Below are 27994 nucleotides of genomic sequence, written 5' to 3' on the forward strand. Positions count from 1 at the left end.
GCCACTAGAGATCTCTTTGGAGTCCTAATCCCTAGAGGATTTAGAACAGAGCTATTGATTTGTAAAATCAGCAATGGAACCAAGGGGAAGGAGGCATCTGCATGAACAATCAGAAGCCAACCTGGTCTATCTGTCCCATGTGAACAGTGTAAAGAGAATGGAGATCAAGGGCAGTGCAGGGAACCTTGTTATATTATCAACTGGTTCCTGCTTTATCCTCTGGACTGAGAAACTCTAGCAAACTTGTTCTTTACTACTCCAGCTTTTAAAAATGACATTTACGGTCTGAGGTAAGATCGATCAGTGTATTTAAAAACATCAAACAAATAAAAAAACAACATATAAAGTGTCTCTCTTTAGATGCCTGTCGCCTTTCACCATAGTGACATTTCGTGCTCTCGTCTGTGCTTATTATATGTGGTTGGTTTATTCTTTTCTTTACTGTGTGCTTCCAGCCTCAGTCAATGAATGCCAGGTGCAACAGTATTGCTTTCTTCCCAGCTGCTGCTCATTATAGGTCTAGTCCCATAGTATCAGATTTTGACCCTAAATGTTGGCCACAACAGTTAACAAGTTTCCCTTTTAGGAAATGCTTCTTAATCTATAATTATAGTCAAAGTAAAATTTTCAAGTAAAATGCTATGTCATGGTTTGTCCTTTGATTCACTCAGATGTTCTATGCCTGTGCCCTGGTGTGACCTCAAGGAGGTAGAAATACTACTCACCAAACAGTTGGATGGGTGTAAACGGTATGGTCTGAGACAGCCTCATTAAATTATTCCTTTCAATGGCTGTAAACAAAAACAGTTTTACTATTTTAAGTATGCATCGGTGAATTAAATCTACAAAAAAATCTCCCCATATCAATATATTCATATAATGCCAGAATATTTCATTTCAAAGTCCCTTTATTATTTCCATTACCAAATTATTATAAATCATCATCTTAAATATATACTATATCTTAAATGTCAGTTATAATTCCAGTCTTAGGAACATTTTAACTGAGATTATATGACATGGTTCGAGGAAGGGCTATGTCCCCTACTCTCCTGAAGGCAAACCACACACTAACCCATACATATGTGGAACTGTCTTTTAAATAGCATTTTAATTTGTGGTCTTCATTCTCTGGTTTTCCTTTTCCAAAGCAAATCCAATGCTTGGTGGACTGTGGGGACACCTACTGGTGATTTTGTGCAATTCATTCCTTTTCCCAGAGAGATGTGAAGACTAATTTTAATTAGAAGCAACTGATCTGCATTTTCCTGTGAAAAGCCATATCCTAGCAGATCTGAGTCAGTATGAGTTACAGTGTTCCTCACCAGAGACTTTCTTCAGTTGACAGCCAGAGTCAAAATAATAGATGACTGCTGAGCTGAGAGACCTGGTTATAAGAGCCTGGGATGAGGAATTCACTAACACATTATTCACTACAGAGGAGAATTCAGGATGAGGCAGTCTATTACTGGACTCTAAAAAATGACCTTGATTACAATAACAATGGTAACTCTAGCACAAGGTCTTGCTCACGTACTGAGCTTTAGATCGTATAAAAGACTGGCCCATGTATTATCTCATCCAGGACTGAGAGCAGTGACCTCCAAGAAACCATTCAATGGCACAAGTCCAGTTGGTTGTTCTATTGCTTTGCATTTCAAAGTGTTTTCCTCTTAGTTCTCCACCAGCCCTTTGGCAGACTATTCCTCAAGAAAAGCAAGTACAGTTATTCCCCCTTTGAAAGAAAGACAGCTGAAGCACTGTGATGGGAGGTTGCTCAAGAGAGTTGAGACCCTTGACATCTTTGTTTAATAACATATTTGTAAGGCATCTTTGTTGAACTTTGTATGTGAGGTTGGCATTTATTCTGTGGGTATGTTCACTGAGGGTTAAGGGAGGGTACAAAACTCTCCCTCAAAGAACTACTTTCAGGTCTGTCTTTCTCCCAATACAAAACACAAAGATCTCTGGCTCCGGGCTGCCTTGGAGCATGCAAGGAATCTGTAGACCTCCAGGACATCTTGTTCCTTCACGGTTTGGAACTTGCCAAGAAAAACTTTGAATCTAAATCCTCTTAATTTCTCACAACTTGCCTTTCCAATTCGATGCCCAGATAAAAACTTAAATCTTGTTCCCTATCAAAGTGAGCAATTTTCCAAGTTGGGAGCCATACCAATAATATGGAATTCCCTGATGTTTCTGTTTCCAAGTGCAAAGTCATAGACATTGAGTTTGGTTGACCTGTCTATGCACAAACACATCCTACCTGAATAATGATGGTGAGGCTCTTGAGGGCTTTTTAAGGAGGTTGAGATCTCTGAAATTATAGAGAAGATTGGCATTTTAATTACTTGGCTGGAGATAAATACATGCTTATGAATATATTGCCTTCAAAGTTATTATTGAACAGGTTAATCAGAATGGCTTCTCCGGATTTGAAAAAGCTTGCCTAATATCCTTTAGCCACATTATTGCACATGGTACCCTGACAGCTTCCAATCATCAATGTAATATCTCCAAACATATTTATATAGGGAATTGGAGAAAGACAGGTAATATTAGCCTCAAAGATGTATTTCCTCTGAACCAATTACACCTCAGGGTTGCAAAAGGCACTCAGCTGCCCATCACACTTCACAACGTCCCAGAAGCATGATTCTCTGAGCTCCCTACCAAGACGCAGGATCCACAGAAAGACATTATTAATGCCAAGTTATTAGCAGACTACTTCACTGACCTAAAATAACAGCAAAATGATGAAAACATATTAAGGGGTATATACCAGAAACAAAGGAGTGGGTGGATAACAGCACCAAGGGATTCGCTTGGAGATTCAAGGACTGTGTGCTGGGAACACCCCTCCAAGTTTAACTCATTCTCCTCTATCTGCTCCAGGCTAAATTACAAGGCTCCAGAGTAAGACTTTGCAACAGTTTTGCCGTTTCATAAAATTGAAATTAAAGTGGAGAAACTTTAGTCTCATGGTGGCAACTGCTTTATACCTAGTAGAGTAAGTAGCATAATGAGCCCAGTTTCACAGATCTCGCTGACTTCTTGTTGCTTGCTGGAGAAGAAAAGGAGCAAGCATCACTTCCTTGGGGGTATATGGTTAAAAAAAAAAAGAATAATAAGATCAGCAGAAAAGACTCTTCCTTTTAATAATCAAATACGTATATTCAGCACCCACTCTGGGTCATGCGAGGCCCGAGAGATGTGAATAAGGTAATGTTCTTACCCTAGAGAAAAGTACATGCAACATACTAGAGAAAAAGTCACATAACTAGAATCGCAATATGGTTTTCCGAGTAATATAACAGAGGTGTATAGCAAGGTCTATGGCCCACCCTAATTCTACCTGGAGGGAGGACCTTTATGGACAGTGTTAAATATCTGAAGGGCATCTGAATGTGATAAAGCTGAGTCAAGCAGGATCTCACCACTTAAGAAGCTATGAGACCTTATACATGTTTATTCAACACATTTATTAAGCACCTACTGTATGCCAGGTACTAGCCTATCTCAAGAGAAGAAACAAATAGATAAGGCCTCTTGTATGACTTAATGCTATTTAGTCATTTGGGGCATAAAATGCTATTGAAACCACACAGGAAAAGGCATTCACATACAATCTTCCGAATAGGTTGCTCTTGAGCAACATGCAGAAAAGTGACATAGTTGTCAATCAGTCAAAATGAACTCAGGGTTTATCCCCACACTCATAGAGAAAATAGGAAAATCACAGTCAAAAGAGGTAATTGAAAAAAAGATCACACAGCAGTCCTGACTTAGCTGGAGAAAGATACTCAACTTGCTACATTTATACTGAATGGTCTATTTTGTATAGTAGACAAAAATCATAAATACTAATTAAAGAACTATAAGAGTCTCTGCAGGACAATGAATCTGACCATTAATAAGACACAAATAAAGATAAAATGTTTAGATATGTAAACTTACTGTCAGTTCCATTTGAACTTCTCAACCTGTTTGGAGGAAAAAAATTATATAGATAATGCTGCTTTAAATTTTTTAATGATCAAAGAAAGGAAAAAATATGTGAAACAAGCAAAAAAGTATGAATATGTAAATATAAAATATATGTATGGACATATATTTGAAAATATCAGTTATATCTGATCCCTACTTTGACCAATACAGGAATTTATCTGCCCTAATTATTTCCCTTGAGAAATAAACATAAAGATATGCATGTAAGTCATTCACTGTATATGCCTAAAGCTAAATGAAAAGAGGTTGTTTTTTTAATTAGCTGTGTGATCACACAACAAATATAAGATTTAACTGTGTTTGTGTTATTCTGAATCAATTAAACTAAAGGGTTCCTGAACTATGCAAAGGAGATGCCTACAAATGAGTCTGTGAATGTCGCTGGACAAGTCTACAAATCAGTTTCATTAGCCCACGTGGCCCCTAAATGTTCACAGGCTGAAATTAGCTCTCTTTAAATTGTTACTTGCCCTGCTCAAATGCACAAGTGGCCATGGGCAAGTCTGAATAAGTGCATTCAAAGAATATCTCCAGTATTTAAGGTCCTTAGGGAGGAAAGTACAATTACAATTATTGTTTAATTTCATGCTGCAATAATCCACTACTCTGCATGAGCACAAACTACTGAACCTTTGGGAGAAGAGAGTCATGTGTCCTTTACGTCTAGAGGCAGGCTTGCACAGAGAGCACAAGGGCAGCCCCAGAGAAAGGTCATCTCCAAGAGTACTGACTACAAACAAAAGTCACCTTCTACCTGCTTGGCAGCAACTGGCCCTTCTGTAGATAGTTTTGAATTCTGCCCCCTATGGCTATATGCACACTTAATTTGATATCAATACTAGAAAAGTCCAGACAACACTACAAACAAAATGGAATTGTCAGTCTGGCACAGTGGTATACACCTGTATTTCAGGGCTCAGGAATTTAGGGCTACCTGGGCAACATAGCAAGGCTCCATCACTTGAAAAAAATACAAATAAAAATAAAATAGCATCATGTTTTCTTGGCTGCTTTCGAATATTATTTCTGAATAAATAAAATTCCATGAGGATACCCATTTGCATTTTCTACACACTTTCCATCCCATCTTCTTTCCCTTCCAGTCTCAATCCTTTGCAGACTACTGCTTTGACAATTAGGATGTTACTTAAAAAAAAAGGGGGGGAACCCAAATAAAAAAGGTCAACGGCATAAACTAAAAGGAAAACATGGGCGGATAAAGAACAATTTTTAAAACAAACAATAAATATAATCAGGACGTCAGTCTTTTTCTTTAGGCAAGACACGTTTATTTCTACTCTTCAAAGCACATTTACAATCTAACCTATGTGAAAAGATACATAATCATTATTCCAAGTATTTTTTGACACTGAAAAGACATGTTTATTTTGCTGTAGGAGTATGTATTTCATTGCAGTATTCTTAAAAGGGACTCAGGTGAGATGCTGGTGCCAGACATAAGAACACTTTGAGAATAAATTGTTTTCATTCTTGCTAATAAAAGAAAAATGTTGTAAAAAAAATCCTTTGTTCCCAATCAGGTTAAAAAATAGAATCCAAAGAGACTTAAGGAGAGACATTTAGAAATACTCACAAGGGCCTCCGAGTGAGGCTGATGCTCCTGGAAGTCCACAAAGAATTTTTGTTCAGATCCTGAGCAGAAAAGAAAGGCCATTACATGTGCATCCAACACAATTCCTAGCTTCCAGTAACATGCTTGCAAAACACACTCCTTGGAGGACAGTTCTTCCTCCTTCCTCTAAGTTCAATATTTCTCTCTTAATAAACAAACTAAGCCCATGCTGGAAAGATGCAAATGTATCAGAGTAACTCAATGTGCAGATGGCCTTTAACACAATGGAATTACTTCTATGGAGACATGGAGGGGAAATCATAATATATGAAAACTTCTACAGAAATATGACTGACTGTAAAAAATCAGTCAATGACTTGAAAAAGGAACAAAGGCCCAAGTTGACTTGTGTCCTAGCATCTGCAGATGATGTGCCAAGTGATGATGATTATCTAAAATAACATTAGGCCTGAGATTATAGCTCAGGTGTAGGATGTTTGCCTAGCATGTATAAGGCCCTGGGTTCAATCTCCAGTACTGAAAAAAAAAAAAAAAATTACATTAACCTCTAATTTATCTCATTCTATCTCTTATTTATCAAACTAATATTTCTTTAACCCAGCATATTCCAAGTGTTATTCATGGTATTATCTTTGTTGACCACTATTAATAATATCATAAGGATAGCATTTTAGTAATACCACTAATGAAACTCTTAGGTTAACTGATACACATAGCTTTGACACATAGTAGAGTCAGGATGTGAACACAGGTTCCTGACTCAATTGCCCTCATGCAGTTGTACTATTTATTTGAAAAACCTTTCACAGATCCCATTCCTACAGAACATACAGGTAATGTTTACATAGTTCCCAAGTTCAAACAGAAAATATTCAAACTAACACCAAAATTAGGTTTCTTGGATTACTCTAACTAAATCACACATCCCACATGGCAGGTGGCACCAAAACAAGGCATAGATCTGTAGATGGTAAGGAAAACAGACCATAGAATTGGAGAATCTTAGCTTCAGAGAAACACCAAAGGGACTTCACCCTGCAATACTTGAGATCCCCTCCACCATGTCTGCAAAGAGGTTCCTTCAGCCTCTGCTGGACTCACCACATGAGGCAGGAAGTTACTACTTCCAGAAATAAACCATTCCATCCTTGGAAAGCTCCAATTGCTAAAAATTTCTTCTCAGCTTGGGCTGAAATCTGTCTTCCAGTAACTTCATGCTGATTCTAGATCCACCTCTTAAAAATCTATTAAAATGTCCTATTTTTCCTCCACATGAAAACTTTCATATATCTGAAAACAGTCCTACAAATTCCTGGATTCTTTCTTTCATGCTAAACATTCCCAGAAAACTAGGTGGATAGGTAAATTGCATAAAGAGGAACAGCAAGGAAAGAACAATCTAAAGGGGTTGGGGAAAATAAAAATCACACAGGGATTCACCCGAGCATAGTTTCGAACAAAGATTCAAATTCAGTGCCAATAAAAAGTAGAAGCCAATTAAATGGTATAAAGGTAAAATTAATATGGTCCAGTGAAGTATGGCCTGCACTGATGATTTTTATAAAAACTATCGAAATATTTTTACCTCTTGAGACTGCTTTAGGTAATCACTGACTTGTACAGCACGTTGCTCAATTCCTTTAGTTTTCATTTTCTGATATATATAAGGTTCTAGACCTTGTTTTTAAAAAAAGAAAAAAAATTAGAAAATACTTGAAAATGTGTTACATTCAAATCACAGTTCCCATATAGAAAAATCTGAACACAGTACATTCATTTAAATTTGAATGTAGTTTTCTGTTTTAGCAAGTTTTATCAAGTTTCCTCCATCCTTTTTTCTCAGTGATTGAAAACTACATATTCTCTTTCTATTCTTCTGTAGTAACTTTACATTTATTAACAACTTATACTTCTCTGTTACAGTCAAGAATTAAATGATCCATGACCTGTCCTTCTACAAAACAACGTTAAGTAGATTGTTTTTGATTATTTGGTTTTTTGATTTGTTTTGTTTTACATTTGTCCTCTCCTACACCTTACAGCCTGTTTTATGTGCCAAGCACAATGGCACATGCCTGTAATTCCAGTGATTTGGAGGCTGAGGCAGGAGGATAGTAAGTCTGAGACCAGCCTCAGAAACTTAAGGATACCCTGTCTCAACGACTGAGGATCTAGCTCAGTGGTGGAGCATCCCTGGTTTCAGTCCTTAGTACCACAAAACAAAATTTGTCAATAAAAGATAATAAGCAAATAGAATATGTGAAATTTTTGTTATAAATTGCAAGGAATCCTTCCTGATTAACTGAATCAAGCATCAAAGTAGGCTAAGCAACAATAGAAGAAAAATAGGAATGCTATCAAAAAGGTTTAATTTTTAGCTTTTTCTTAAAAAGCATGATGAAAATCATTATATTTCTATAGCTGGTACCTACTAGGTGCATTAGAATTATTTAAAGAATTCATAATAATTATTTAATGAATTCTTGATGAAATCAATTCTGAGAATACTACTTATTAAGAATGCTAAGTATAGAAGACCATAGTTGTATTTTTTGTTCTAATTTTGTTCTGTATTTTATATATATATATATATATATATATATATATAATTACATATATATACAGGAAGTGTAAAACACAATAGCCTATTGGAATACCATAAAATCATGATAAAATTGATTTCAATAATAGCATAGTATTAATTAAAATAAAATACCTACAGGAAAAACTAAAAAGATACTTTTCCTTTTCTTTTTTTATTTTATTTTTTTATTTTTACAGACTGCATTTTGATTCCTTGTACACAAATGGGGTACATTTTTCATTTCTATGGTTGTGCACGATGTAGATTCATACCATTTGTGTAATTATACATGTACATAGGGTAATGAAGTCTGTCTTATTCCACCCTTTTTCATACCCTCTACTTTTCCTTTTCATAGTTAATTTTCTCAGAGCTTTTTTGTTTAAAGAAAACTACCTGATAGGCTATCTCCCAACTCCCAAACTTTTTTTTAAAACTTTTTAATTCTCTTTTCAATTGAGTTTTAACTCAGACATGTTCTTTAAAAAAGGAAGCTTCTCAAGTGAGATGTAGTTCTAGAAAGACACTGGACCTCATCAGCCATGCAGATTAGCTGAGCCAAGGGATCCACCTGTTTCTCTGGCCTTGCCTCCCCACCTGGCCATCTAAGTTTATAAAAGTCTTTCCCAGAACCCTCCTGATACCTGCATCTTAGTCTTTGCTTGAAATTCACTGAAAAGAGTTTAAATAACTTAAGTAAAAATGATATATAAGAACCTAAACATGGGTTATACTATTTATAAAAACAAAATACATAATATGTAATATAAATGTATGGCAATTATAAATAAAATGGATAATTTATAACTGGTCCTAGAATCGTGTTCTCAGGTGTGGGATTTCATTTTTTTAAATGTATGGTCTGTAGCAAACTGTAACTGAAGGCAAAACAATTAAGCTTTTGAGTCTTATCTATAAATTGAGAGGGTTTAGAATAATTTAATTTCTAAATTCTCCAAGTTAGAGTCCACTTGATTCTCAGTGGTTCAAAAGAAAGTTGAGTATTTTTTAAATATAAATTGGGGATTCTCTGTCTTGGCCTTAACATCGGGGCTGAACAGTTCCTTAGAGTGAGGGCTAGTCCATACATTGCAAGATGTTTGGCAACTTCCCTGGCCAGGACCACAAGGTGCCAAGACCCTCTGCTTTAGCCCTGGCCACTCAATATGTCTCCAGACCTTGCCAAATGTCCCTTGGGAAGGGGTGAGGACAGGTAAAATCGCCACTTGATTGAGAACCACTGAACTAAGAATAAGCGAGACTCATAAAGAAGTATAAAAGCATAACCTTTTAATATAATATCTACTTGTACCCTTACATTTATTATTTTAAATAATTTTATCTCCTTATGGTCCCCCAATCACATAGTCCTTTCTTTTTTAAGAATAGTAAAACAAAGTTCGACATTCTGATCATTGCTCTCTGATCATTTCTGTTCACGATCTGCCCTCTCCCTTCCCATCCAGACGGACTTCACATTCCACGCCTGGCTCTTGGCTTTCGCTCCTAGCTGGATGTCTTTCCTCCTCCACAAACACTACAATCATCAAGACTAAGGAAAACTTGTTCACAGAATAAGTACTCCATGTGGGTTATAGTAAAAAACCAACAACAACCCAATCCACTGAGTAGGGATCCATATTAGGGTCATGTGAACCTTGAGCATTTATAAAAGCAGAAAAAGTTCCCACCCCATACATACAACTAAATGAACACTCTCCAAGGAAAACACTCTTTGAATATGTGAAACTACCAAAATCTTTCATTTTATATTTTTTAGTGCCAAGAATTGGACCCAGGGGCACTTCACCACTGAGCCACATCCCCAGGATTTTTTATTATGAAACAAGGTCTTGTAAGTTGCTTAAGGTCTTGCTGAGGCTGGCTTTGAATTTGAGATTCTCTTGTCTCAGCCTCCCAAGCCACTGGGATTATAGGCATGTACTGGCCCCAATCTTAATATTTCTTTTCCAGATTCTGATAACTATTCCTTTAAACAAATGAAAAATTTTCCCCTTCAAAAATTAAAAATAGAAAAGGGCTGTTTTCTTCAAGAGTGCTGCCACCTTCTTTCCCATATCTGCAGTTAAATTAAAAATAGAAACCACCAATAGTCTAAAGACCATACTCCAAGAAAACTCTGTCAAGGTTTTGGGGATCCAAGACCACACACTGGTACATACTTATCTGGCTAAACTTGGACACTGTGAGCCAGTTCTTGCTGCACCCCTCTTCTGAGATGTTATTTTCTCCTGGTTCTGAATCCATTTGATCACTTTGACAGCAGGCATTGACTGTTATGACCTGGAAAGAAAGTCACTTATTGGAACACAGTGCTATTAATCTGAAAACATTTTGAATCATATTAATAGAGGCACCGTGGTAGAAAGAAGAGGTTGCACGTTCAAGTCGGCTGGGACATTCTAACAAAACCCATAACTCAGACTGGCAAGAAATAAGCATTCATAAGATTTTTCTTTGTAGTCATGATTAAGAACAAAGTGTGTGCCAGGCACAGTGGCACACACCTGTAATCCCAGTGACTCCAGAGGCTGAGGCAGGAGGATCTTGAGTTCAAAGCCAGTCCTCAGCAATTTATCGAGGCCCTATGCAACTTAGCAAGACCTTGTCTCAAAATAAAACATAAAAATGGCTGGGGATGTGATTCAGTGATAAAATGCCTCTGCATTAATCCCCAGTATCAAAAAAAGAACAAGGTGTGAAGCAGGCTTTCTCTCACTTGAGTCTGCATCAGAATCACCCAGAGCTGGCAGGGTGGGTTAAACTTCAGATCACTGGATCCTACCCACAAGATCTATATTCAATAGGTTTTGGGAGAAGGAGAATTTGAATTTCTAAGAGGTTCTCAAAGGAAGCTCATGCTGCTGGAAGGAGATGATAGTTTGCCAACCAGTTGATACAGAACAACAAAACAAATGCGTGGGGGCCTAGAATAAGGATCCAAACAACTTGAGTTAGCCCTGTCAGAAGCTATGTGAATTTGGGTAAATCATTTAAAGTCTCTGTGCCTCACTCTTGCAATCATTAAGATAATAGGTGCCAGATGCACATCTGTAATCCCAGCAATTCTGGAGGTTGAGGCTGGAGGATCACAAGTTTGAGGGCAGCCTGGGCAACTCAACAAGACCCTGTCTCAAAATAAAAAATAAAAGAGGGCTAGGGATGAAGCTCAGTTTGTAAAGTGCCCCTGGATTCAACCCTCAGTACCACAATAAATATATAAATAAATAAATAAAGCTAATAATAAGGCTGTCCTGTGTACTTCCTAGGGTTAAGAACAAATGGGGTACAATGGTAAACTACAAAGCAATAAATTAATGTAAGCTAGTGTACTTGAGCTCAGTTGCAATTCCTCATTGAATGCTGGCCATTTGAACTATTTTAAAGATAAATCTACTTAAATACATATTTCGCAGGGTACCAGCAACTCAAGGCATTTTCCCTGAAAAAGTAATCTTTCTCCTCAAGCTAATCTCTGCCCTAAAAGGTGGCCTTACATAACTATCTCAATACCTATCCCTTTACTTCTACGCCTCATTCAGAAAAGGGGGCTGAGGTGTTTTTTCAAGTGCACATGTGTAAGGAAAAATGCAGCTCAGCTCAGGACCCACAGTGACTCTGGCTCTTAAATCCGATGGAGCTGGCACTCCGCATGCCCGGTCTGAGTTGCAGTCCAACAATAGCAACCAGAAATCCACAATGGACACAGGACCTCACGCAAGAGACTTTATTATGCGGGTGACTAGAGTGTCCATCCGCTCCGGGGTTGGAAAGAAGGGAAAGAGAAAGATGGCGTGGATGCTTCTCCCAGATATTGGAATCTCCTGGGCTAGAAGGAACCAATAGCAGAGGAGAATACTTGCAAGTTGACTGATGAACCAATAGCTAGCTAGCATGTTCAGACTGACAAGCTAGGATGTAACGTGGGAAGCAGGAAATGGCTATAGTGTAGGCCGGAAATTCCTGCAACGTAAGGGCGGGCAGAGCAGCTTTCAGACTGGCAAGTTAGGTTGTAGTGCAACGGAAGGGACGGGAGATCAGCTTTGTATTAGAACATGGATTATTATCTGAAAAAAATAAGTGTAAAATAGAAAAATGAAGTAAGATACTGAGACCGTTCAAGACAAATGCTTATGGAATTGGTAATTCAGATTCACTGAATAAAAAAATGAAAACAATATATCAGAATTTGTAAGATAGAGCTAAATCGCTACTTAGATAGAATTTTATAGCATTGAATGCCTATATTAGAAAAGAAGAATGTCCCAATCAGTGATGAAAGTTTCTACCTTAAATCCTAGAAAGAGAAGAGCAAGTTAAACTCAAAGTAAATGGAGCAAAGGGAGTACTAAAGAGAGAAATCAGTGGAATAGAAATCAGAGAAAAATCAATAAAACTAAGAGCTTTTTTATTATTATTTCAGGAAGATCAATAAAACAGAAAAAGCAGTCAGGTTGATATGAAACAAAGGGAGAAAACTTATTTTAAATGTTAGGAATGAAAGAAGCAATGTCACAGCAGGCCCACAGGCTATAGAAGAGCAGTAAGAGAATGTAATAAACAACATTATGCCAATTAATGACTTAAAGGAAATGGACAAACTCCTTGAAATGCACAAAGAAAAACTCACTCAAGCAGACTTTGAGAGTATGAATAGACCGATACCTACTACAGAAATTGAATCTGTAGTTAATCTAGGGGTGGTGTTCATTCACACCTGAAATCCCAGCAACTCAGGTAGCTCAGGCAGGAGGATTGCAAGTTATAGCTAAGACAGAGGATTGCAAGTTAGACACCAGCCTCAGCAATTTTGTGGGACCCTCAACAACTTGGTAAGGTCCTTGTCTCTCAAAATGAAAATAAAAAGGGTTGGAGATGTTGCTCAGGGGTAAAGCACTCGGCGGTTTCATCCCCAGTATCACAAACAGAAAGGAATAAAAAAGAATTTTTAGCTAAAAACTTTTCCACAAAGATGGTTGTACGGGTTAATTCTACTAAATACTTAAGGTTGAAAGAATATTAATTTTTTTTGTAAACTCACCCCAAAAAACCAAAGACACATTTCCCCACTCAGTCAATAAACTCAGCATCACCCTGATGAAGGCAGGGGACAAAAGGCAATGTAGATAATAAATAATTGGGTCTGGTAGGGAAGATGGGGCTGGTTGGAAAGGAAAGAAAAGGAATCAAATGCAAGGGGGTAACCTTAGCAACAGGTAACCTGCCCCAGTGATTGTTCCTCCCTGCAAGGAGGTGTAGGAATTGTTAATTAATGCCTCCTAGGCTACTACCTTCCTGCCTGGATAATTCAACCTTTTGACCCACCTTTAGTGTCACTTGTCAGGTGTGCCAGATGGGGAGAGGAGAGAGGCAAGAAAGAGGAGATGGAGAGGCCATGAGAACAAATTCTAAAATGTATAACAGGGGAAGGACACCCCCACTTCTTTGGATATCCGGCTCTGGGTCCCCTTCTCTGTGGAGAAGTCTGTCTCTCTTCTATCCTTTAAATAAAACTTGCTTTCTATGCTTGCCTTGGCATTTCTCGGGCGTTCAATCCTCACATCTGGGGAATGGGAACTCGGCCCTAATTGATTTTCATCACCAGCCATATCACTGATGCCAAAGTCAGACATTACAAGATATTACAAGAGAACCAAGACAAACATCCCTCAAGAAGACAGATACAAAAAAAATTTTTTTAGCAAAATGAATACACTATGTAAAAATAGATACTTAAGTGGGGTTCATCCAAGCAAGGTTAATTTAATATCCTAAAAATTTATTCTAACATGATAAAATTAATTCATTCATTCATAGTGCAAAGGAAAACCATCCAATCATCTAGTATATGCAAGAAAAATATTTGACAAATGCCAACATTTATTAATGACAAAGATTCTCAGAAAAATAGGAATAGAAGGGAAGATCTTCAACCTAATAAAGGGCATCTATATAAAAACTCACAGTTAATACCATATTTAATGGTAAAAGATTAAATGCTTTTCCTCTGTGAGCAGAAATAAGGAAAAAAACATAATTTTTCACTACTTCTATTTGATATGGCACTGGAGGTTTTGGCCAGCATAATCAAACAAGAAAAAGAAAGAAAACACATCCAGATTTCAAAGGAAGAAGTAAAACTAAATCTGCAGATGATATGGTCATTTATATTTTAAAAAGAAATTCTCAAGAATCTATTTAAAAAAAACTTACTCAAATAAGTGAGTTTAGCAAGATTGTGAAATAAAAGACTAAGATATAAACATTTATTTCTATATGATGAAAACAAAAAATCATAAATTTAAAAATTTAAATAATTGTTATAATAAAATTTAAACATATGAAATATTTAGAGATACATTTATCAAAAGATGTGCAAGACCTGTACACTAAAAACTACAAAATATCACAGAAATGAAAAATCTAAATGTACAGATAAATGATGTTCATGGATCAGATTATTATTAAAACATCAGGTCAATTCACAATAGCCAGATTGTGGAACCAACCTGGATGCCTCTCAATTGATGAATGGATAAAGAAACTGTGGTATATATATACCATGGAATATTACTCAGCCATAAAGAATAATAAAACTATGGCATTTGCAGGAAAATGGATGCAGTTGGAGAATATCATGCTAATGAGATAAGCCAATCTCAAAAAACCAAAGGACGAATGATCTTGCTGATAAGCAGATGATAACACATATAGGAGGTGGGAAGGGGGCAAGAATGGAGGAAGGAGGGACTCTATAGAGGGATAAGAGGGGTGGGAGAGGTGGGGGGGAGAAAAAAATAACAGAATGAATCAAAAACTATTACCCTAGGTAAATGTATGATTACACAAATGGTATGCCCCTACTTCATGTAAAAACAGAGAAACAAGATGTATCCCATTTGTTTACAATAAAAATGAATTTTAAAAAAATCAGGCTTCCTCAAACTGACATATAGATTCACAGCAAATCCATTCACTATCCCAGGAGGTTTCCCTGTAATAATAGATGAACTCCTTGTAAATTTATATGGAAATTCCAAGAACATACAACAGCCAAGCATCTGGGCATGATGGCGCACTCCTATAATCCCAGAAGCTGGGGAGGCTGAGGCTTGAGGATCGAGAGTTCAAAACCAGTCTCAGCAAAAGCACAGCACTAAGCAAATCAGTGAGAGTCTGTCTCTAAATAAAATACAAAATAGGACTAGGGATGTGGCTCCGTGGTCAAGTGCCCCTGAGTCCATTCCCTGGTGGCCTCCAAAGAAAAAACGAAAACAAGCTACTTCTTTTTTTTTTAACCTAGGCATTGAACCCATAGGCTCTTTACTACTGAGCCACATCCCAGTACTTTTTATGTTTTGTTTTGAGACAGGGTCTTGATAAGTTGTTGAGGCTAGTTTTGAACTCACAATCCTCCTATCTCAGCCTCCCAAATAATTGGGATTACAGGTGCATGCCACTGTGCTCAGTGCCAAAAAATCTTGCAATTTTATAATAAGACAACAACCCAACTTCAAAAGTGTGCAAAAGATGTGAACAGATGTGACATCCAAAAATATATAGACATGACAAATAAACACATGAAATGATTCCTAACTGCATTATCCACTACAGAAATAAAAAGGAAACAACTGTGAGATATCACTCTACATCCACTAACATGGCTAAAATAAAGATTGTGCATACTAAAGACTGTAAGGATGAAAAACAACTGTAATGCTCAAAAACTACAAGTAGGCATATAAATTGTTACAATAAGTTTGGAAATTTCTTTAAAAATTAAAACACCATGCCAGGTATGTGGTACAGGCCTATAATCCTAGCAACTTCAGAGACTGAGGCAGGAAAATCACAAGTTTGAGGCTAGGTTGGGCAACTTATCAAGACACTGTCTCAAAATAAAATAAAAGGGGCTAAGCATATGACTCAGTGGTGGAATGCCCCTTAGCTCCATCCCCAGTATCAGAAAAAAATTAAACTCCATGACTCTAACATTCCTAAATATTTGCCAATGGAAAGTGAAAATATATATGTCGGCCAAAAGGTTTGTACGCATTTATCTGCAAAACTTTTAGAGAATATCATGCTAAGTGAAATAAGTCGATCCCCAAAAGACCAAAGGTCAAATGTTTTCCCTGATAAGTGGAAGATGATATATAATGGGGGTGGGGGTGTGAGGGGTGAGAGAAGAATGGAGCAAGTTTAGATTATGTAGAGGGAAATGAGAGGGTAAGAAGGGGCGGGGGTATAAAAAATGGTGAATGAGACAGTCATCATTACCCTATGCACATGTATGATTACACAAATGGTATGAATCTACATCATGTACAACCCTTTGTGTACAATGAATCAAAATGCAATCTGTAAAAAATAAAAGAATTTTAAAAAGATTTGTACACAAATGTTCAAGTCGGCCTTTTTTGGAATAACCAAAAAATGAAAACAACTCAGTGTTTTTCAACCCATGAGCAGATACAGAAATCATGATATACTCACTCTGACAACTCAAGAATTTATATTTTCACTCTTTTCAGTACAATATTATTCTGTGTACATGACACTTTACAATAAAGAGAAACCAAGGGAAGATGGGACATTGCTTCAATTGTTCACAACCTAAATTACAGAATACACTTACTGGCACCTGCAGTCCTTGAGTTTTCTTCTTTTTCTTTGACAATCTCCTGTCCTTGGTTAACATCTTTGCTTTGGCCCATGCTGACCCTATCTCTGAGGCTCGTGAATGACCTGCAAGGAAATTGGTTTTCATGAGAAAGTTAACAGAGCATGGGGTGGGGACTGTTGGTTTTACACAAAAAGCTGATAATGCATTCAAGAGTCATAGATTTTTTTAGAAAGCTGGCAGTAATGCAAAGGACTTAAGACTATTTTTTTCATGTTAACTTACTTTTAATCTTATAGATCTTCATCAGTTTCTCCTCCTTATGGAATCTAAAACTATGACTCCTGAAGGGTCTATCTCTGCGGAGTGGATTGATCCAAAAGGATGTGTTTGGTTGCAACCATGATCCCACCACCTCTGAGCAGTCAGAGCTCTGGGCCCATCTTGTTGAATTTTCAGACAGGGATCTGCCTCGAATCTGGATCCTATGCTGTTCACTCTGAGCAGAGTCACTAGTACAAGCAGGAGGCAAGTAGGTTTGCCATTTTTTCCTGAGGCTAAACACACCCGTTTCATCACCTTCTGAAAATGCCCAATTCACATATCCACCTCCCGTTTGCATGCTCTTGGCTTGGGAAGGGAGAGAGGCCATTGCCATGGGTACAGATGTGCAACTCAGAGTGGCTGGAACTTGCTGGGCCTTGTCTTCTCTGGCTGGTATCTGAGCAACTGGCTCAAACTGTCCTTGGGGTTCAGCCTCTGCTGCCTGGTTTGAGACAACTGGGGTCTGCCAAGTCAGATGAACAGGGACCTCATTCTGAGGGACCTGTTCGGTTGCCAGCATATCTGCATCTGTTTCCACAGCTGGTTTGGACAGAGGCAAGACAGCTTCTGCAGAAAAAGGAAGTTGCTTTAGATAAGAAGGGACCAGGAGAAATTGGCCATACTTGGAGTATGCTTGCCTATTAGGGGATACCCCAGAAGCAGCTCTACTTTTTTCTGTTTCTTGCTCTTGCTGGTCATCCCTTACATTGGAGGTCTCTCTCTGACTGTTTGTAATTTCAAAAAGGGTCCCCCTCTGCCCTCTTGGGGGTTGCTGACTTCTAGCTAGGCTCCGCAGCAAGGAAGGGGGCATGCTATAATACTGGTACTTCTTCTCTCCAGAGATCTCCATGCTGCCCAAAACCTCTGCACAGATGACATTGTTCCAGCTGTGGGGAAGTTTTCTGCGAGTGGCATGCTTTCTGCTGGTCAAGAGAGCCTCATCCTCTTGCAAAGTGTCAACGGCAGAAAGGACCTTTAGAGTATCCACAGTCAGGGCAGAGAGGTCCTGCAGGTGTCCCACCTGGCTGTCCAAAGACAGTAAGGAGTCCTTTATAAAAGACACCTTTTCATTCATTTCTTTCAGTTGGAAGTACATCTCTGTAACCCTAATGGAGGTGGAGAGAAAAACCAATAAACACATTAAGCCAGTGGGAATTTTTCTTCCTCTCTTCCTCCCATCTTTAGGTGACTGCCAAACCTTAGCTGCTTCCCTAGGTTAAGTATGACTTCCGCTGTCTTCCCTCTCATCCCATATGATTTCACCACTCCTAGGATTCCCACTGTGGCTCCAATAAGAAAAAATTACAAATTTGCATTTCTATCACTCTATTTCTAATATTTCAGAACCACATTTCTAGGTTCCTACTAGTGATCTCTGCGATTAGCTGATTGATCATTCATTTTTATTCACTAACATATTCATTAATTTATATGATAAACGCATATCATCCATGGGCAAGCACTGTACAATTTTGATGAGAAATATGCAGAAAGAAACCAAAATGATGGTAACAGAATCAATCAGATGTATAATTAGGGAGAAAGAAAAACAACTAGAAACCTAGAGACCTTGCGGGGGGAGAAAAACTCCAACCCTATGGTTCAGACGGGCTTTTCAAGTACCAAGCAAAATTCATTTTAGGACACCTATACCGAGAAAAAGTATGAGGCAATTTTTTTTAGATTATTTTGAATAGTTTAACCCAAGATTATAGTGTCTAGCCATTGATTCATGTAAAAGCAGCACAACCTATCCTCAGTTACTAAAGAACATTGAGTTAGGTATAACAATTTCATTCAAAGGGAGAGAAAGAAAGAAGACACTATTGATCAGTATTTATCTGTATGTGTCTCTGTAAATATCTCTTATGGAGTGTTGTTATGTGAACCCCTGCAAAAAAGGTATGTTGAAGTCTTAACCCCAAACCCCAATCTGTAACCATTATTTCAACACAGGATCCTTGGAAAGTGACCAAGTTAAAAGGAGGACATTGAGCTGCACCCTCATGCAATATAGCTGATGTCCATATAAAAAGGGGAAATCGTGGCAGAGACACACACAGAAGGAAGAGGAGGTGGAAGAACACCAGGAGAAGATGGCCATGATGGCCAGAGTGATGCACAACAGGCCGAGGAACATCAGGCTCTGTGCAGAAACACCAGAGCCTGAGTCAAGGAGGGACTCTCTCCTAGAGACATCAGAGAGAACATGGTCCTGCCCCACCTCGATTTTGGACTTCTAGCTTCCAGAAATGTCAAACGATAAATTTCTCCTGATGTAAAACACCCAGTTTTTGGTACTTTCTTACAGTATCCCTAGGAAACTAATACAGTTATCAAAGCTTAACAATCAATAAAACAAACTTAAAAATATATCTGATCTGATTGCATAAAAGAAACTTGAATGTGAAAATAAAATACACAATTTTAAAGCAAAAATAAATTGGAAAATTGATATTCTAACAAATATGATACGAATTGATATTCATATCTTCTAGTAAGTCAAAAGTGTTTGCAAATTGTTGAAGGAAAAAAAAGACTCCAAATAATATGAATAGGTAATTCACCAAATATAAAATATAAAAGGAAACTCGGTAAAATATTCAACCTCATTAGGAAATCAGAGATGAAAATTAAGATGGCAATGAATTCATCTACATTGTGACAACGTTTGTTTTAACTAAGTAAGTTAAAAAAATTAAAACAACTCAAAAGTGACAAGTTTAAAATACTGAGACACAATATCTGTGAAGAAGCTACCATTTCACGATGCTAAAGTCCACAAATACTCATTACATTATGAGATAACATATTGTGCTGCCATTAAAAATCACACAACACTGCTGACACGTTTGGTTATTTCTAATGGCAGGGCAGGGCTGTAGATGTCTGTTATATTCTACGTTGTGTGGTTTTAAATTTGGCATGAAATATTGTAAGTAAAGAAACAATAAAAGTTAAATTATATTTACAAGGAATATTTGCAGAACATATTTTTGATATGGAGGAGGGAAATATTTAGAAAATAATATGGTATACTTTTAACTGAAAATATATTAGAACACTAAAGGGAAAGGGGCCAAAGTTTTCAGAGAGCTCTGGCTTATGACAGTGTTTCTTCTTTATCTTCTTCCCTCAATTTGTTCTTTTATTTGGGGTGGAGACAGGGGATATAATTCCAATTTCTCAATAATGAAAATCTGTGATAAACAAAATTAAAGTAAAAAAATAGCAAGGAAGGAAATACATCCAATAAGTTTCACAGCTCATATGACTATCTGCAGTTATAAAAAGAATGATCCCCAGTCTTATGTGGGGCAGGGAGAAGCAGAGATCACTCCATGGGGAGTTGAAACACTCAGTTGTAGCAAGAACATCCCAAAATAGCATTAGACTCCCTGCCTCTAGAACACATCTCAAGGCACAGGGATTGAAAGACCCTCTTCTTCCCGGGAGCTTCGAAGAAAAGAATTAGAGAATCAAGCAGGTAGTCTCTCCCATTTTTATTGTATTCTATATGGTTAGAACCCGCTCTTTCTTGCTTTTGCTATAGAATTCAACTTCTATAACTCAATAGTGGCTAAATAAATGCTTCCTGACCTTCTGGAACCTGCAAAGTTAGAATTGGCAAGGATGATGTGGAAAAGATCACAGAGTGTATGTATATTCCCTTCCAAATATGCTTAATTGGCGCCTCTCCACCCAGTGCACTGTTTCATCTAATTCAAAAACAGTACAGTCTGAATAGCGGTAATGGAGGCTCATTAAGTTCCATTAGCCACAGTTACATCAAATGGATACAATAGAAACCAGCAACTATTCACAGCAACAGGTAGCACGCTACAATAGAAACCTGTTAGACAAATAACCTGGTCACCTCGAATCAGGTCTTCCTGCTTTTACAGGTACTTATTTCCTAAAGCACAATGTCCTATGAAACGTATTTTAATTATACTCCTGGACCACCAACTACATTAATTTAATCTTGCCTTTCAGTCATTCTGACACATAAAATAAATTCTTATCATTTTAGATTCCTCTTTGCAAGGCCTGAGCATGGAGGAAAGACGAGGAAGGTAACTTTTATTGTGGGCCTTTGGACGGGGTATTTTAAAATGAGATAATATCAAGCATAATTATAATCATAATAATCATAATATCTACCAAGTGCTCACCAGGTGCCAAGCATTTTGTAAGGTTCTGCACTTAGTATTTCATTTCACCCTCGTAAAAATTCTATGAGGTGGGTGGGACTATTATCCCTTTCACAGAAAAGAGGCTGGATCACATATCCAGAGTCGCAGATTTGGACATCAAATCCAGACAGTCCAACTCCATTGCCAGTGGCATTCACCATGGTATTCAGTCTAGAACTGCTCAGAAACTCATTTGGGATCAGGGCAAGTTTCTTTGGAGGTCCTAGAGCCCCCAATAGTTTCTATGCTGGCAGGGTTGTTCACAGATGTTCCTCAAAACATTTAGTGGTCAAGTAATGATGGTAAGTGTTCCAGTTACAAGTCTACAGTTAAGTCACAATGTACAGTATGTCGGTTTTTAAATTTTTTAGGAACCCAAGCATTTCTAAATATAATGCACGTGAACATGCTTAATATGAAAAATGTTACTCCACAGAGCAAAGAGAGAGAGGAAAGCTAGTTTGCACAACTGAGGTCGTAATGCAGTGCAGAGTCCTAGTGCACTCTTTTCTTACACTTTCATAGCATTTTATTCTGGAAGGTTGTCGGTGATATCTGCTTTAGAGGTAGGCAAATGTGATTGTCTTCCTAATCTCTTTTCCCTCACTCTTCAATCTATGACTCAGTAGTTACCTCAGAAAATGTTCTTCCCTCTCTCCCACACCTCATTTATGAGTTCCCCAAAAATGACCTCAGCAAGGACAATAGTGTAAAATCCGTGTCGTTAAGACAACTCCATCAAGAGGGAAAATGGATGACGCTTTGAAGTTAGAACTTCATAAAAAATTTCAAAACCACTTGCAAGTATCCCTATTTTCTTTGGAAACCATATACCCATCTAACTCTTAATCCTCTTCTTAACTCCCAAGATAGAAATCCAAGAGAAACATAATGGCATGTAATGATTAATATTTTCAGGATTTTGGGGGGGCCAAGATGGCGGACTAGAGGGCGGCTGCATTTCACGCTGCTCCAGGACGCAAGATTCAAAAGAGGAGATAGTGAGAGACTTGGGACCAACTCAAAGCCGCCGGGTGAGTCTCTCCTGTTGGGGAGGCGTCCCGTATGGGGCGGTAGCCCCGGAACGCAGGGAATTTGTGAAGTGGAGTTGCTCGGCGAGACGCCCCTCCCCCCGCTGGAGCGGTAAACACGGACAACTGGGATCATCGTAGAGGAGGCGGCTCAGCACAGCGCTTGGACTCAAGCAGCCGCTGGGGCCCCGGGCGGCTGCCTGGGGAGGAGCTGCGTGGTGAGCTGTTTGGACCTAGAGTGACCGCTTCCGAACACCGGGGGGTTGCCCGGAGGAGGAGGAGAGGCCCGACGGGTCGCTTGGGTCTAGGAGTGACTGCATCAGAGCCACGGGCGGTTGCCAGAGGAGGAGCTGCGTGGTGAGCTGTTTGAACTCAGAGTGGGCGCTCCTGAGCGCCGGGGGACTGCCCGGAGGAAGAGGAGGAGCACGGCGGGACGCTTGGTCTGGGAATGACTGCATCAGAACCACAGGCGGTTGCCAGAGGAGGAGCTGCGTGGTGAACTGTTTGAACCCAGAGCGAGCGCTCCTGAGTGCCGGGAGGTTGCCCGGAGGAGGAGGAGGAGCGTGGCTTGTTGTTTGACCTGGGAGTGACTGCATCAGAGCTGCGGGCGGTTGCCGAAGGAGGAGCTGCGTGTCGAGCTGTTTGAACTCGGAGCAGCTGCTCCGGAACACTGGTGGCCTGCCTGGAGGAGGAGAGTGGTGGGACGCTTAGCCTGGGAGTGACTGCATCAGAACCACAGGCGGTTGCCAGAGGAGGAGGCGAGTGGTGAGTTGATTGGACTAAAAGCAACCGCTCCGGAACACCGGTGGCCTGCCTGGAGAAGGAGCGTGGTGAGTCACCTGGTCTCGGAGCCACCGCTCCTGAACACCCGGGGGGCTACCCCAAGGAGGAGGAGGAGGAACAGGGCGGGTCACTTGGACTTGGAGTGACTGCCTAGGGCTACGGGTGGTTGGTGGGAGGAGGAGACCCGAAGTGAGTTGTTTGGATTCCTAGTGACTGCGTCGGAAACCGGGCGGCTGTCCGGAGGAGGAGGTGTGTGGCGGGTCTCTGTGTCTCGGAGCTATTGTACGGGGCTCCAGGTGGTGGCTCAGGGGAGGGGCTGCATAGCCAGGTGATTGGTGCAGAGCAGGGTCCCAGGAGCTAGGCGGCTTCTTGCTGGAAGAGCCGCACAGAGACACGCCTAGGGGCGGAGCGAAGTTTCCAGGGCGGCGGGCAGACTCTCTGGGAGAGGCAGCCTAAGGAGACTCGCCTGCGAAGGGTGAGGCTCCCAGGCCCAGGACGTAGGTCGGGGCCCCTGGGATCGTTGCAGAAGAAGACAGCCCAGCCCAGGGGGTAGTTGTAGATTGAGGGGAACCTCTAGGAGGGCAACTGACTAGCGAGACGTCCCCACCGAGTGACTCTTCCCGGCCGGGGGAGGTTGTCCCACAGGGACGGTAAAGTCAGAGACATAGGCACAAACAGGCCTTGCCTCAGCCCGCAGCCTACTTCCCCGTTGGATGACCATTGGTCAACAAGTGGAGACACCTCTGCCCACTAGCAGGGAATATACGCCACCTGAGGGTCACCACCCTAGAGAGGCAGCTTCTTCGTGGAGCTCTGCATTATCAACCTCCTCCAAGACTTCAGGCTACTGAAGGATAAGAGGGGATTACTAGCAATCTTCAGGGACATTATAAGTTGATAGAGGAAATCTGCAATATCTTAATGACCCACTGATCCCTGAACAATATGAGAAAACAAGGGAAGAAAATGCCCCAAACAAATCTAGATGTTACATCAATAAAATCCAACGATAGCATGGCAGAAGAAATGACAGAAAGGGAGTTCAGAATGTACATAATTAAAATGATTAGGGAAGCAAACGATGAGATGAAAGAGCAAATGCAGGCATTGAACGATCGCACCAATCGACAGTTAACAGAGCAAATTCAGGAAGCAAAAGATCATTTCAATAAAGAGTTAGAGATATTGAAAAAAAACCAAACAGAAATCCTTGAAATGAAGGAAACAATAAACCAAATTAAGAACTCCATAGAAAGCATAACCAATAGGATAGAACAGCTGGAAGACAGAACTTCAGATATTGAAGACAAAATATTTAACCTCGAAAACAAAGTTGAACAAACAGAGAAGATGGTGAGAAATCATGAACAGAATCTCCAAGAACTATGGGATATCACGAAAAGGCCAAATTTGAGAATTATTGGGATTGAGGAAGGCTTAGAGAAACAAACCAAAGGAATGAACAATCTATTTGAAGAAATAATATCAGAAAATTTCCCAAATCTGAAGAATGAAATGGAAAATCAAGTCCAAGAGGCTTATAGGACTCCAAATACACAAAATTACAACAGACCCACACCAAGGCACATTATAATGAAAATACCTAACATACAAAATAAAGACAGAATTTTAAAGGCTGTGAGAGAAAAGAACCAAATTACATTCAGGGGGAAGCCAATACGGATATCAGCAGATTTTTCAATCCAGACCCTAAAAGCTAGAAGGGCCTGGAACAACATTTTTCAAGCTCTGAAAGAAAATGGATGCCAACCAAGAATCTTATACCCAGCAAAACTTACCTTCAAATTTGACGATGAAATAAGATCATTCCATGATAAACAAAAGCTAAAAGAATTTACAAAAAGAAAGCCAGCATTACAGAACATTCTCAGCAAAATATTCCATGAGGAAGAGATAAAAAACAAAGAAGCAAATCAGCAAAGGGAGGAATTATCCTAAAGGAACTGTCAAATAAAGGAGGAACCAAGATGTGTCAAAAATTTTAAATATGAACCAAATGACTGGGAATACAAATCATATCTCAATAATAACCCTGAATGTTAATGGCCTGAATTCATCAATCAAAAGACATAGACTGGCAGATTGGATTAAAAAGAAAGATCCAACAATATGTTGCCTGCAAGAGACTCACCTCATAGAAAGAGATACCCATAGACTAAAGGTGAAAGGATGGGGAAAAACATACCATGCACATGGGCTCAGCAAAAAAGCTGGAGTATCCATCCTCATTTCAGATAAAGTGGACTTCAAGCCAATGTTAGTTAGAAGGGATAAAGAAGGACATTTCATACTGCTTAAGGGAAGCATAAATCAGCAAGATATAACAATCATAAACATCTATGCCCCAAATAGTGGCTCATCCATATATGTTAAACAAATCCTTCTCAATTTTAGAAACCAAATAGACCATAACACAATAATACTAGGTGATTTTAACACGCCTCTCTCACCACTGGACAGATCTTCCAAACAAAAATTGAACAAAGAAACCATAGATCTCAATAACACAATCAATAATTTAGACTTAACAGACATTTATAGAATATACCATCCAACCAAGAGCGAATACACTTTCTTCTCAGCAGCACATGGATCCTTCTCTAAAATAGACCATATATTATGCCACAAAGCTAATGTCAGCAAATACAAGAAGATAGAGACACTACCTTGTATTCTATCAGATCATAATGGATTGAAGTTACAAATTAATGAAAGAGTAAAAAACAGAAACTACTCCAACACCTGGAGATTAAACAATATGCTACTATATGATGAATGGATAACAGAAGATATTAGGAAGGAAATTAAAAAATTCTTAGAGGTAAACGAGAACAAAGAAACAACATATCAAAATCTCTGGGACACTATGAAAGCGGTACTTAGAGGAAGATTTATTTCATGGAGCGCATTTAATAAAAGAAGTAAAACTCAAAAAATAAATGACCTAACACTACAGCTCAAAGCCCTAGAAAAAGAACAGACCAACACCAAAAGTAGTAGAAGACAGGAAATAGTTAAACTGAGAGCTGAAATCAACGAAATTGAAATGAAAGAAACAATACAAAAAATTGACAAAATAAATAGTTGGTTCTTCGAAAAAATAAACAAAATTGATAAACCTTTAGCCACACTAACAAAGAGAAGACGAGAGAAAACCCAAATCACTAAAATTCGGAATGAACAAGGAAATATCACAACAGACACGAATGAAATACAAAACATAATTAGAAGCTATTTTGAAAATCTATACTCCAACAAAATAGAAAATTTCGAAGATATCAACAGGTTTCTAGAGACATATGAATTGCCTAAACTGAACGAGGAGGACATACACACTTTAAATAGACCAATTTCAAGTAATGAAATAGAAGAAGTCATCAAAAGCCTTCCAACAAAGAAAAGTCCAGGACCAGATGGGTTCTCAGCCAAGTTCTACAAAACTTTTAAAGAAGAACTCATTCCAATACTTCTCAAAGTATTCCAGAAAATAGAAGAGGAGGGAACTCTCCCAAACTCATTCTATGAAGCCAATATTACCCTGATTCCTAAACCAGACAGAGACACATCGAGGAAAGAAAATTTCAGACCAATATCCTTAATGAACATCGACGCAAAAATTCTCAACAAAATTTTAGCAAATCGCATACAAAAACATATTAAAAAGATAGTGCACCATGATCAAGTGGGTTTCATCCCAGGGATGCAAGGTTGGTTCAACATCAAGAAATCAATAAATGTCATTCACCATATCAATAGACTTAAAGTCAAGAATCACATGATTATTTCGATAGATGCAGAAAAAGCATTTGATAAAATACAGCACCCCTTCATGCTCAAAACACTAGAAAAAATAGGGATAGTGGGAACATTCCTTAACATTGTAAAGGCCATCTATGCTAAACCCATGACTAATATCATTCTTAATGGTGAAAAACTGAAAGCATTCCCTCTAAAAACTGGAACAAGGCAGGGATGCCCTCTTTCACCACTTCTATTCAATATCGTCCTTGAAACTCTAGCCAGAGCAATTAGACAGACCAAAGAAATTAAAGGGATATGAATAGGAAAAGAAGAACTCAAACTATCCCTATTTGCTGATGATATGATTGTATACTTAGAGGAACCAGGAAATTCCACCAGAAAACTTTTAGATCTCATAAGTGAATTCAGTAAAGTAGCGGGATATAAGATCAATGCACATAAATCTAAGGCATTTTTATATATAAGCGATGAATCTTCAGAAAGAGAAATTAGGAAAACTACCCCATTCACAATAGCTTCGAAAAAAATAAAGTATTTGGGAATCAATCTCACAAAAGAGGTGAAAGACCTCTACAATGAGAACTACAGAACACTAAAGAAAGAAATTCAAGAAAACCTTAGTAGATGGAAAGATCTCCCATGTTCTTGGATAGGAAGAATTAATATTGTCAAAATGGCCATACTACCAAAAGTGCTATACAGATTCAATGCAATTCCAATTAAAATCCCAATGATGTACCTTACAGAAATAGAGCAACCAATTATGAAATTCATCTGGAAGAATAAAAAACCCAGAATAGCTAAAGCAATCCTTGGCAGAAAGAGTGAAGCAGGGGGTATCGCAATACCAGATCTTCAACTCTACTACAAAGCAATAGTAACAAAAACGGCATGGTATTGGTACCAAAATAGAAACGTGGATCAATGGTACAGAATAGAGGACACGGACACAAACCCAAATAAATACAATTTTCTCATACTAGACAAAGGGGCAAAAAATATGCAATGGAGAAAAGATAGCCTCTTCAACAAATGGTGCTGGGAGAA

General features: G+C 38.7%; 1 protein-coding gene across 6 annotated transcripts in view; it reads right to left on the bottom strand.

Moving 5' to 3' along the window:
* Positions 1–27994, bottom strand: part of Trpm6 (transient receptor potential cation channel subfamily M member 6) — a 150298-nt gene that overhangs the window by 18452 nt on the left and 103852 nt on the right. For 5 of the 6 annotated variants that reach the window (XR_007105008.1, XR_007105006.1, XR_007105007.1 and 2 more), the window contains exons 26-33: positions 17116–18260; positions 16846–16955; positions 10370–10490; positions 7188–7279; positions 5603–5661; positions 3958–3983; positions 2267–2317; positions 726–791 (exon numbers count right to left, since the gene is read on the bottom strand). Coding sequence is in view for 3 of the 6 variants with exons in the window: in XM_047525123.1 (XP_047381079.1) it covers positions 726–791; positions 2267–2317; positions 3958–3983; positions 5603–5661; positions 7188–7279; positions 10370–10490; positions 16846–16955; positions 17116–18260 (1670 nt within the window). In the remaining 3 variants the exon portion in view is untranslated. The remainder of the gene's footprint in view (positions 1–725; positions 792–2266; positions 2318–3957; positions 3984–5602; positions 5662–7187; positions 7280–10369; positions 10491–16845; positions 16956–17115; positions 18261–27994) is intronic. The other variant, XM_047525125.1, reaches the window with a different exon arrangement.

The sequence above is a fragment of the Sciurus carolinensis genome, chromosome 14, assembly GCF_902686445.1.
Source record: "Sciurus carolinensis chromosome 14, mSciCar1.2, whole genome shotgun sequence".
NCBI lineage: Eukaryota > Metazoa > Chordata > Mammalia > Rodentia > Sciuridae > Sciurus > Sciurus carolinensis.